At 40.5% G+C, this 12,896-nt stretch overlaps 1 protein-coding gene across 3 annotated transcripts in view; it reads right to left on the bottom strand.

Annotated features, from left to right (window-relative positions):
* INPP5F (inositol polyphosphate-5-phosphatase F) overlaps window positions 1-12,896 on the bottom strand; it is an 89,204-nt gene that overhangs the window by 40,202 nt on the left and 36,106 nt on the right. For all 3 annotated transcript variants that reach the window (XR_006208926.1, XM_042959772.1, XM_042959771.1), the window contains exon 3: window positions 9,185-9,321. Coding sequence is in view for 2 of the 3 variants with exons in the window: in XM_042959772.1 (XP_042815706.1) it covers window positions 9,185-9,321 (137 nt within the window). In the remaining variant the exon portion in view is untranslated. The remainder of the gene's footprint in view (window positions 1-9,184; window positions 9,322-12,896) is intronic.

Genomic DNA, 12,896 nt, shown 5'->3' with positions numbered 1-12,896 from the left:
TGGCTCAGTCGGTCAAACATCTGACTCCTGATTTTGGCTTAGGTCATGATCTCAATGGTTTGTGAGATCGAGCCCCGTGTAGGGCTCTGAACTGATGGCATGCAGCCTGCTTGGGATTCTCTCTGTCCCTCTCTGTCTACCCTTCTCTGCCCCCACCCCTTCTCAAAATAAATAAAAGTAAACGTTTAAAAAAAAAAGTGATCGTAGAGGATAAGAAAGTAATACAGGACAAGACATCCTTAGGATTTAGGGGTGGGAAATTCAGGTTCGGATCACAACGACAGTAAGTCCTTACCCAGTATAACTGAAGAATAAAATACTCTGGTTGAGGTTTATCCATGCTTTGAAAATCGGCATCGGAGATTTAAAATATTGCAAAATACACATCTGCTATGCTCTAGGGGCATTACTTTACAGCTGTCTGCTAAAGATTCATTCATGCTAGTTAATGGAGCATTTGGGTTGAGAAGATGTCAAGAGTCTGCTCTGTAGGGAATCTTAAAAGCTGGACACTTCAATCACTCTCCTCCTATCCTCATACCTACGAACAGAATCGGCATAAAAACATACTCTTTGGGACCAGAGATTAAATTTGAAGAAGCCGTAAGCAGAGGCTGCATGAAATGTGCAGTCTAACTGACAAGTATGAGGAAGAGGATGGGAACCTGTTAAGAGAAGGGCACAGAGGTTCCAAAGAAGGCTACCTGCTTAAAGCCAAGGGTTTTACATATAATTTTCACGTGGCTCAACACACAAGGCAAATACTCTGAGAGGTACACAGAGATTCTTTTAACTGTATGCAGACGAATTCCATGTTTTCGACGCAATGGGTGTATCACTACACTAAGTGGTAGCCACTCACGGAGAGCAAACAATTACTATGTGCCTATTATAATTAGTGTCTTACTTGCAAAATAACTATTACTAGATGATAAGCAGGATAAAAAATGAGAACAGAATCTAGCTCAAAGTGTGATTTTAAATTTAATAAAAAGGGGACAGGTATTCCTGATCGATCACCCTTGGAAGTGGCCAATTTTGTCAATTCTATATAACTCAATAAAGCTGGAGAAAAACCAGAAGTGCAGACTGAGAATGGGACTGTATTCAGACAGAACAGGATCTTACAGACTTCAGGCCTTTTCAAAATTATGGCTATCAAAACCTCTGTTCACCGGGGTCTCACAACCTGACTGCAACCTTATGCTGCTCCTATGAACACAGGGGACCCGAAGATGAAGTCGCTCATGGCTGTCCTGCCGACACTGAGCTGACGATTTCCCAGAGAGTAAGCAAAACTACCAGGCTCTGAAGCTGACAGGGAAGGAGAGGAGAGCTAAGCAAGTACACACCGCTCCGGGGGCTCTCTCCTCCTCCCCTCCTTGCGTGCGGCACTCCCATCAGCATAGAAACACACCGACGGATCTTTCCTCGAACACCTTCACTTGACGCCTCTTCTGCTAGCCAGTGCCCTGTTCTTGTACTCCTCACTGCCTCCAGCCCATGGCATCCCCTCCTCTCCCGGGCCCACTCCAGTCAGGCTTCAGCCCCCCGCTACTCTACGTAAACTGCTATCTTCAGTGCGACCAATGACCTCCACTTTGCTAATAAGCCCAGAGGCGGACTCATCTTAACCTCTCGGTGGCATCTGACACAGTTGGTCACGCTCTGTCATCACATCATGCCATCTGTCATGCACTGTCTGCACTTGGCTTTCACCGGCTGTTCCTTCTTTATTTCTTCCACTGGTTCCTTTCTGACCTTTTGACTCAATGTCTTAGGCACCACGAGGCTCAGCTCTTGACCCCCTTCTCTATCTAAATTCAGTCCCTTCGTGATTTCATCCAGCGTCGTGGCTTCAGATACCACCCATATGCCAACTCCTCCTTCCCAAATGGGTATTTCCAGTCCAGCTCTCTCCCCAGATTCTAGACTCTCAAATCCCAACATTCCCTTCTGAATTGCCACCGGGCATCTGAAATTCAACGTGTCCAAAACTAGACTCTTAACCTTCCCTCCACCGCCTTCACCTCCCACTTTCCTCCCCTTGTTTACTCCACTCCATCCACACTGGCCTTCTTGCTCCTCAACACGTCAGGAATGCTTCCGCCTCGGGATTCCATTCTAGCTGTCCTCTCTGCCCAACACCCTTCTCCCCAGACCTCTCACCACAATCTCCACTCCTGAGCACCCCGCCCACCGCCCTTCCTGTGCCCGACTTTTATTTCCTATAGCATTTATTACTTCTCAACATACTGCATAATAATCATTATGCTGACGTTTACTATCTGTAACGGAAGCTCATAATGGCAGAGGTGTTTGGTTTTTTGCCTCCTGTATCTCTAGTGCCACACAGTCCCCGGCACAGGAGGTCACAATATTTGTTACGTGACTGAATGAGCGCTGATGCTAAAATATAAATGGTAAACTCCAGGTTCATACACGGGGCAGGCATCGAAGTAGTCCCAGGAAAACTGTCACTGCCCTTATTCCAAGAATATACCTCACCCCCAGCGCCCCCACCTGCACTGGTGCAGAATCACTGGGGTAGCAGAGAACCAGTCTTAAAAAGAGGCTCTCCCGTTAGACCCCTGCTGCCTCCTCCACTTGCAACACTGAGCAACTGTTGGTTAGCAATTTTTATACAGAATGTTAGTAATTATCTAGTCATATTAATAACACTCTCAAAAAAATTGAAAACGTGCCCAAACCTAGTTAGGGACTATCACGATTTTTATTTCCAAAACAGGGTATTAGGCATTTGTCAGACATAGTTATTCCCTAACAGTACTCAAGCCAGCAAAATTTCTCCCAGGAAAGTAGAAAGCAGATGCGTAAGACCCAACTACTCTAAAGTCAGACCGTGTCTGCACCCACACATTCCTCACTCTCAGAAGGAGCGGAGACCCTCTCCTCTGCAAGGCTAGTTTCCTGCTGTGTCCCTTCTAGGACCAGGACCTTTCCTTCATTTCCTCCTCTCTTATCTGTTCTAGCCTCTAAGAGCCCCTTTGCTACCATCTTTTAACACTGTTAGAATTTACCAGAACATGTATCTTTTAATCCATTCCTTAACCCTAGAATCTCCTCTGAGGTAGCAGGGTAAAAATGGTGTCATGGTCACTTGAATTGTGAGGACTGTGGTCTGATAGGCATGGGTCAGAGAGTAAAAGCCCAATGGGACTGCTCAGGCAGAGTAAAATAAGGGCCTCCCCAAGTACGGAGAGGACAAACTTTATCTCTAAGAACATGACGCTAACACTCACCCCTGTGATCTCTTCCTCTGGTTCCCACGACTCTGGGCTCTTCCCCCCCCTCTAACTTCTCCTGCTTAGTCTTCTTTGTTGGCATCTCTTTCTGTCCCTAAAGATGGTGGTATGTCCCAACATTCTGCCCTTAGCTCTCTTCCCCTTCTTCACGAATTCTAGAAAATGTCATCCTCTCTCCTCATTTGAACTACTGCTATGTTTAACTACACATTTCTAATGCCACTCTTGTGCTGAGTTCATGACCCAAAAATATAACTTCTCCCAGCTACTGACACCCTAGTCCCTCAAATTCAGCATTTCCAAAACTGATCAAAGTTTGTTTCCCAAATCTTGTTCTTCCTCTGGTTGCCGTAGGTCATTGACTACACTATCTACTGGATCCCTTACACAAGAGATGGACCCCTGGGTGGCCATCTTCCATTATTCTTCCCTAGCGTCTCTCCTATGGATCCCAGCTACTTCATGCTGATTGCCATTATGTTAATTCAGATCCATACCTTTTGCCCAGATCAGTATTTCTCAAGGCAGGGGCTACTGGCTAAACAGGAGAATTCTTTATACATAATTATCCCACATAGAGCAGACGACCTAACAGGCCTCCTCTCACAAGGTAGCAAGTTGGGCTCCAGCACTGAGCACGGTTCCAGGCCCCCATCTCTCCTGTAGTCCTTTTAGTTCCCTTTACTGTGCAGATGCCAAATCTCCACCTCCCACTGCCTGATTCTGGACCCAGAACCAAGGAGGCCTATAGCCTCAGTTCGACCTAACGTCCATTTATGGTCCATGAAGATGCTTCTCCTCTCTAGGCCTGGCCATGTCTTTGTTTTCCTTTTTCTTTCTTTTTTTTAAAAAAAAAACAAAAAAAACCTATCCCCTTCCTGGGCTTGGAATAGAGCCTAATCCCAATATCCCTTAACTTCATTATCCACAACTCCAAAATAAAAAAAATTAAAAAAAAAAAAAAATCAATGAAACCTGCAAGTTAATTTTTTTAAGTTTGTTACAAACTCATTTAATTGCCAAATATGCCCTGAACTGATAGAAGGCTATTGAAAGTCATCCTAGTATGAATATTCGTATGATTCTTTAGGAAATATTAATGTATTATATTATGGGGTAATGCCCCAGACTCACTGGATATGTATGGAATGCATGGAATAGCCTTTTGAAAACTCTCAAAATCCTGAATTCTAAGACAAATATGACCCCAAAGTTTTCAGATAAGGATTGTGATCTGTATAGCAAAGCACAAACGCAGGATACCATCTTACCTGGAGGTCGATTTCTGTCTCTTAAAACCAATTTTTCTAAATAGAGATTTAGGGGCACCTGGGTGTCTTAGTCAGTTAGGCATCCAACTCCAGATTTCAGCTCAGATCATGGTCTCACGGTTCGTGGGATGGAGCCCTGCGTCAGGCTCCACACTGACAGCACGGAGCCTGCTTGGGATTCTCTCCCTCTCTCTCTCTCTGCCCCTCCCTGGCTCGTGCTCGCTTGCTCTCTCAAAATAAACTTAAAAAAATAAAAATAGAGATTTAAATTTACTTTAACAATTCCATAAATATTTTAGAATCTTCCACATAGTTACCGTTAGAAAAGTATAGACCACTATTGTTTTTAAAAGGGCTACATTTTTTTTTTAAAGGGTTACATTTATTTTTTTTAAATGCAGGCTACCATTTATAAGTTTTTATTATCACCACCTGGTGCTCATCACAACTGTGCATTCCTTGATCCTAAAAGGGTTAAATTTAGTCCTTCTGAAAAACAAGGTTAGAGAAAATAACCTCTCGGGATCCTGTCCAGTCCTAAGAGGCTTTGTTTAGACAGAGCTCTTGGGATTACAACATTCAGCATTGACAGTGGGATCACCTTCCCTTTTCCAGAGGCCCGGCCAGTTGTGCGCAGTATGTGCTTAGGCCCTCATCACAGCTTTGATCCGCACGATCTCAAAAAGAAAACCACCACCAGAGGCCCCAGGGTGCTCCACCACTTCTTGTCTTACTCTAGCAACTTACGTCTCACAACCAAGATTAAGGGCTGATGTTGATGCTGCTATTTAAGAAAAGGAAAATGAATGAGTTTACTTTCAAAGTTGGTATCTGTGTCCATCTGGAGCTAAAATTTTAAAGATGTCTAAAGGGAAACCAAATATGGAAAATGTTGCAGTTATCTATTAAGGCAATGAGATACAGCAAATAAGATATGCAGACATGGGACAGAAGGCTATAAAACTTTAAAGGATGTTTTTTCAAAAGCAAGAACATCGATGTTATCTACTGAACCCCACAGATTCTTCACGCTCTTGGATAGATGTTTTAAAATGGCATACTGCTCTGAACAACAGTCTGGTGCTTCCTCAAAAGGTTGAACACAGAGTTACCGTATGACCCAGCAATTCCAGTCCTAGGCCATGCCCAAGAGAAACGAAAACAAGTGTCCACCAAAAACTTGTGCACAAATGTTCACAGAACTATTCCTAACAGCCAAACGGTGAAAGCAACCCAAATATCCATCAACTGGTGAATGGATAAATGTGATATATCCACACAGTGGAATGAAAAGGAATTAAGTACTGAGATATACGAACAATGGTTATGCACCTTGAAAACATTGCACTAAGTAAAAAGAAGCCAGTCACAAAAGGCCACATATAGGGGCTCCTGGGTGGCTCAGTTGGTTAAGCGTCGGACTCTTGATTTCAGCTCAGGTCATGATCTCACAGTTCGTGAGATCGAGCCCTACATCAGGCTCTGCGCTGACAACAAAGAGCCTGCCTGGAATTCTCTCTCTCGCTCTTTATGTCCCTCCCCACTCCTTCAAAATAAATAAATAAACATTAAGAAGTATTTTAAAAATAATATTAAAAAACAAAAACAAAAGGCCAAATATCATATGATTCTATTTAAAAGAAATGTTCAGAATAGGCAAATTTAGACAGTAGATCAGTGGTTGTCTAGGACTGAGGGAGCTGGGGTTTGGAGAAAAATGAGGAGTGACTGCTAATGAGCACAGGGTTTCTTCATGGAGAACATACATAATGAATATGTTCTAACGTCGATTGTGGTAACGGTCACAAAATTCTGAATATATTGAAAGCCACTGAATTATATGCTGTAAATGGGTGAACTGTATAGTACGTGAATTTTTTTTTTTTTAATTGGCAAACAAGCCTAATACTTGAGGTGAAAAGGCAACCAAGGCAGAAAACTAGAAAATCTATTAAATTCCAGAGTCTGGAATAAGACTGCTTCTGCTCTAATTACAGAACACAGACGAGGCCCCAGCAAGTCTGAGAAGTGACCGCACGAAAGAGTCCGAGGGCCCTGCTGGGAAGGACGAGGGCACTGAAAGCAATACACAGACATCCAAATTAGAAAGAGGTAGAAAGAAACATAAGAATTGGTTTTAAAAATATGTATGTTTATGAAAAATAACAGAGTTAAGTAGGAAAAAAATATGTAAAAATGCAAAAAACCGAAAACTAGTCTAAAAATTTCAAAGTAATGTTGTTCCTTCAAAAGCTTGGGGAAATGGAAATAACCATTAAGACTCACTAAAATATGGACAATGATTATTTCTAAGTAGTGGGCTTTTTTCCCTTCTCCTCATTACATACAATTTACTATGAAATCAAAACAAATAACAATGATTGCTAAGCTTCTAAAAGCTCCCTTTAAATGGATTTATATGGCAATTGGAATAAAGATTCCAAAGATTTAAATTAACGTGTTGGAAAATAAGCAAGCAATTCATGATTTCCAAAATAGCTGTTCTTTGCCCTTTCCTCCTGTTTTTCACTGTTGAAAAGCTCTCCAAAAAAAGGGGGAAAGGCTTAAGTGCAAATTTCTAAAATGATAATCTCCTCAGAGAAAGGTGTGCCAAACTACTCATGAAAATAAGATCTGGAAATATTTTCCCTATGTCATGTTTACCCCCAATTAACAGGGATCATTACATATTTTCAGCTCTTAACATGGACCACACCCTTAATGCCCATAAGTGCTATAGTTAATATGGTCCAATAGTGCTGTAAAAACATTCAACTCTCTAATGTTGGGGGTAAATCTCATTTTCATTTTATTTAAAGATAATCTGTTTTACTTGAGAATATCAAGAGAGAAAAAAGGGAAAATGTGAAGAATGAAAATCTCAAAGTTTTCATAATATTCACATTTCTGTGTTTAAAAATTCCACATAAATGTCATTTGCTTGCCCCCCCCCAACCATTTTTACAATAGCCAGCTACGAATATCAAGAATATTACAGATTAGGGAGCAAAAGGGTGTCAGAAAACTTCCCTGAAAAATCCAACAAGGGTCCCAGGCTTCTCTGGATGAGGAGTGACTGTACATTTCCCAGAGTGGGGAGTGCAAATGTGCAGACCAATGACTGACAGGTGGATAAAGTGCCAGACAAGCTGTCCCCTACTCTAAATCTAACTACCAGGGTCCCTAGCTTAGTGCTTAAACCAGAACGCGAGTGCTCCCCCTCAAGGCAAAGGTTGGTGACAGAAAAGTCATGCTGATCTTCCAATTTGTCAGCAAAGCCATCCAAAGACACTGATGACACATTTATTGGTTTAGTAAACTAACTGAGTTTTTGCTAGTCTGGCTGCCCTTTCCTACGATAAAATGCAAACAAAAACTGCCAAGACCTGCTTTTAATAGGCTTAACTGCTACCTAAGTTATTTGTCTCTAGATCAGCAATAATGATTAATGTTCTAGCACTGGAACAATAAAGGGGAGTAAGAAATACTCTAATCTTTTTTGATTCCCATAATAAATAAAATATCAGGGTCCTCTTAAATTCAATTTAATGCTGGTTTCTAAAAATTAGATTGTCAAACTTCCAGTACAATCTGAAACATAAAAATAACCGTATTTTTACTTATTTTTCTAAACAATTTAACCCTGTCCCCAAATTTCCTCCCCAGGAGACCAGCCCAGAAAAACATGTATTGAACTGTGGGATAGTGGGTGCTCTGGTACCTGTTACCTGCTGTTTAGGTACTACAGAGGCAGCTCAGCAGAGTGATACAGGACCAGATGGCCTGAGTCCAGGCCCAGTCCCCATGATGTGCCAGCTGTGACTTAACTCTTGCCCAGTCTCCTTCCTTCATCTGTATAGTGTGGATCCAACAGTGCTCACCTTATAGGGTGCATTGAGGCATCAGATAGGATAAGCCACTCAACCTTCAGGGCCTCACATATCACATAGTGATGAGGACACCCCAGGACCAGGGCAGAGTGAGGACATCCCTAGAGGCCACATCCCTGCACCAACTGCAAACATGATACAAACGCTTTCGTGGGCTACTTCTACCTACTGGTGGTACAGTTGGTGAAAAAAAAAAAAAAAAAAAATACTGGCCCTGGGAAATCTCATTATTTTGGCCTTAAGTCCCTCTATTGTAGGCTTGGTTTCCTTTTGAAAAATTAGAAGATTGCACTAGATCAGTGGTTTCTTTCTTTAAGAAAAAAAAATTTTTTTTTTAATTACAAAAACAAATATATGTTTAAAAAAATTTCAAGAAATACAGATAAAAAAGGATATAGAACAAATTAAATCTCATCACCTTCTTGACTAACTCCACTCTCTCCCAAATCAGGAGTTTTTAAACTGTACTGTGCAGAGTTCTGGGTTCCCTGGAAGCAGAAAATGGCTTTCCAGTAGAGGCCAGGTGGGCAGGGTCCCAAGGATCCCCTCCCCTGTATCACCACCTCTGCCTTTATGCATTTTATACACTGGATTTCACAGATTTTGAAAGTTTCCACTACTGAAGCGAAGTTTGAAAACCACAGGATTAAGTTACTTTTAAAAATATTATCCAGTTCTAAAATTACGATTTTGGACTATTAAACCAAATCCTATTTACATCAAGCTTCCATAAAATTTCCTGAGACTTCCACCTTACCTCTAACTCAAGATCCTGAGGCTCCATTTCAGAAAGCGACAGCACGGCAATTTTGGTAACTTTACAGACCTCATGGTCTCCTGGAAGTTTGCCCACCAACGCTTTCTGCCGAATTAAAATAAGCCACCATGGAAGATCTGAAAGAGAAAAAGTCACACTAACGTCTGGTATCTGTAAAATGCTACTATGCTAGCAAGCTGAAGACGAATAATCTAACAACACAATATACATTAAATATAACCCTTCAAAGTAAAGCACACGACAAAGATATAAAAATGGCCCTGAATATGGGAAAAGATGTTCCGCCTCACTCATAATTAGAGAGATGTAAATTAAAATGTAGTGATGCCACGTTTACCTATCGGATTGGGGAAAATAAAAGGTATGACAGCACATTCACTGGCAAGGCTGTGGGGACACAGGCACCATCATACAGTGCTGATACAAACAGGCAAAACTTTTCTGGAGGGAAATTTAGTGATAGCTAACAATAAAACATATGCACCTACCTTAAACCTAGCAATCCCACTCTTGTGAGTTCACCCAAAGATATGCAGCCAGCCCAAAAGGAGGTAAACTCAAGTCTATTCGTTGCAGCGGTTTGTAATTGCAAAATACTAGAAACAATTTAGCTGTCCAGACATAGGACAGTGGTTGAATAAACTGGGACACATCTCTCAGTGGAATACTATGAAGCTGTAGAAAAGACATTAGGCATGTTCTAGGAACTGACAAGAAACGATTCCTGGATATATTACATGGATAAACTGGAGATACTTATAGAACAAGGATATAATGAAGTCATAGATGATTTATTATCAAATCAAAGTACAAAAGAGTATCTAGAGTGTGCCACCTTTTATGGAAGATATGAGAAAAAACACACACACTGCTGAGTTACACACAAAAATAAAAGAGAAATTAGAAATTAATGAGACTGGTTACCTACAGAGAATAGTAGGCAGAAATATGATGCCAAAGGGGGGAAATGGGGGAGATGAAAGGGATCAGGGGAAATGACAGTTCTCTGAGTATACCCTTTTGTATAGTTCTGACTCTTAGGACTACGGTGATATTTCACATCTCCTCAAAAATAAGGAAATAGTTGCTTTCAACCAGAATGGGGAGTGGGGGCAAGACTAAAAACTAAATGCAAACAGCAACTTAACTCTAATACAAATGGAAAATGTAACCACATGGTTAGAAAAAACTCACCTAAATAACTCTGGAAAACATTATTTTTTAAGGATAAAGACAAAAAGAACTACATATAATACTGTACTCTGGTTAGTGAATTTGTTGGAAGGGCGTGAGTTAGCGATTCCAAAACCACTTTATGCGCACACTAGGACCAAGCAAATAATATACTGAGACTAACGGGTGGGGTGAGAGGGGAGGGAGATGGTAAAACAAACTAAAGAAATCTTTAAGTACAAGAAAGAAGGAAAGAAAACACCCAAGGGCCCAACAATGATCTTTCCAATCCAAATTTTTTATTTCTCACAAGATTTTTATTTATTTTTTTTAAAGATTTTTAATTAAGTGAGAAATGGTCTAGAAAAGACGGCATGCAAATGCTATTTTTCAGTTCATGAGGTTACAGACACCCTTAAAAAAAGTACTCCCTAATTAGCACCAAAAATAAAAATAATCAAAATAGTGTTTCAGTAATTTCTTGTGGAAAAGCAACATGATGGATATATATTCACCATATAAAAAATGTTCTTAAAAGAGATATATAGTATTTTGGGGCGCCTGGGTGGCTCAGTCGGTTAAGCGGCCGACTTCAGCTCAGGTTACGATCTCGCGGTCCGTGAGTTCGAACCCCGCGTCGGGCTCTGGGCTGATGGCTCAGAGCCTGGAGCCTGCTTCCGATTCTGTGTCTCCCTCTCTCTCTGCCCCTCCCCCGTTCATGCTCTGTCTCTCTCGGTCTCAAAAATAAATAAAACGTTAAAAAAAAAATTAAAAAAAAAAAAAAAGAGATATATAGTATTTCAATTTCCCCCAAATATCAATCAACTCACATTCTAGGGACTGTGCTTTGAAAATGTGCTTAAGGCATCTCATAGATGCAAGAGTTTGGAAGAGTTTCATAATTCTTTATGAAGTAGGATGGAAATTTACTCCAAAGTTTCAAGGCTTTTACAGGCCATTTCATTATTCATTATCATTAAACATTAAGCAGGGACCTACCACGGGCTACGGAGTATTTTAGGCATGGATCAAAGTTATCAAGCACCTATCATATAATAAACCTAACACATAATAAATAAAGCACGTAACACTTGTTCTTCAGAAAGGTAGGAGTTAGCAACAAACAATATACCGTTGAATGTCAATACAGTATTTTGTTGAATAAAACAAAATCCTTACTATAGGATTCCTAACCTCACAGGAATAATTTCTGTTAGCGTGCTGGCAGTTGACCAGGCAGCCAACACTAGGAAGTCCTTTCCCTAGCTTATGCCTTCTAGCTGGAGTTGACTTTGGATACATTTCATATTAACACTGCAAATTATGGTTTTAATAAATAACAGCAATGAAAAACACAATATGCATAATCAAATGTAATAAATATCTTTCCAATAAACCACCTTATGGCATAGTGCCAACATATAAAAATATTAACCTTCGAACAGAGGTTTTGCTCCATGCATAAACTCACTTGGGAAACCAAAACGCATCATTTTTTTCTTTCATAAAAATACTGATCCTGCCAATACTGAAATACAACTTCCAAACCCAAACACATTTTAAAATAAAATATGCATACTTTTAGAGTTTAGTTAGCTAGTTCTACAGAAAAAAAAATATGAAAAAAGGTGTTCTTTAAAAATATATATATTATGGACTGAAGTTCAATATGTTTGGGGAGTTATAATGAAGATTAAATCTGAAAAAGTATAATGTAAGCGATCAAACAACAGAGAACATCTATAGTGGGCTGGACTTTGAGGTCAGAACTCAGACTTGAATTTTAGCTCACCACTTATTTATCGGGTACCTAGCAGCACAATACTTAGCTGACTTCCTGGTTTTCTTATTTGTACAGTGGGATAAAACTGCCTGCTACAGAGAATAGCTACGAGGATTAAATAATCTTTATGATTCATGTTACTGTTACTAAGAGCTAACGTTTACCAGATAGCAAAACGTACTCTAAAGCAGGTAAATAAAACGATGGGGTAGTGGTATAGGAATGGCCAAATGAACACTGGAAGAGAACAGAGCAGACAGACACAGACCCGTAGGATATGAACACCTGGTACATGATGATAAAGCGGGGGAGAGTGTGTAGGTCATTAAACGGTGCTGAAACACATACTGAAGCATTGGTGGATAAACAGGGCATCTGGAATCGGCTTTGAAATAACTTAGCAGCTGGAAGTGTGCGAACCATGGATTTAAAAAAGGCTTTTTTATAGCTAACTTCCAACCAATCTACAAACTGCATCAAAAAGAAAACATGAGGGGTGCCTGAGTGGCTCAGTAGATTAGGTGTCAGACTCTTGATTTCCAGTCAGGTCATGATCTCACGGTTCTTGAGATCAAGCCCTGCATCGGGTTCCATGCTGAGCCCACTTGGGATTCTCTCTCTCCCTCTCTTTACCCCTCCCCTGCTCATGCTGTCTCTCTCTCAAAAGAAATAAATAAGCCTAAAAAAACTAATAAAAATTAAAAGAAAACATGGAAAGTAAAATTAATAGGGGAA

The sequence above is a fragment of the Panthera tigris genome, chromosome D2 (genome assembly GCF_018350195.1).
Source record: "Panthera tigris isolate Pti1 chromosome D2, P.tigris_Pti1_mat1.1, whole genome shotgun sequence".
NCBI lineage: Eukaryota > Metazoa > Chordata > Mammalia > Carnivora > Felidae > Panthera > Panthera tigris.
Note: the sequence above shows the minus strand (reverse complement) of the source record. Positions and strands in the feature narration are given on the sequence as shown.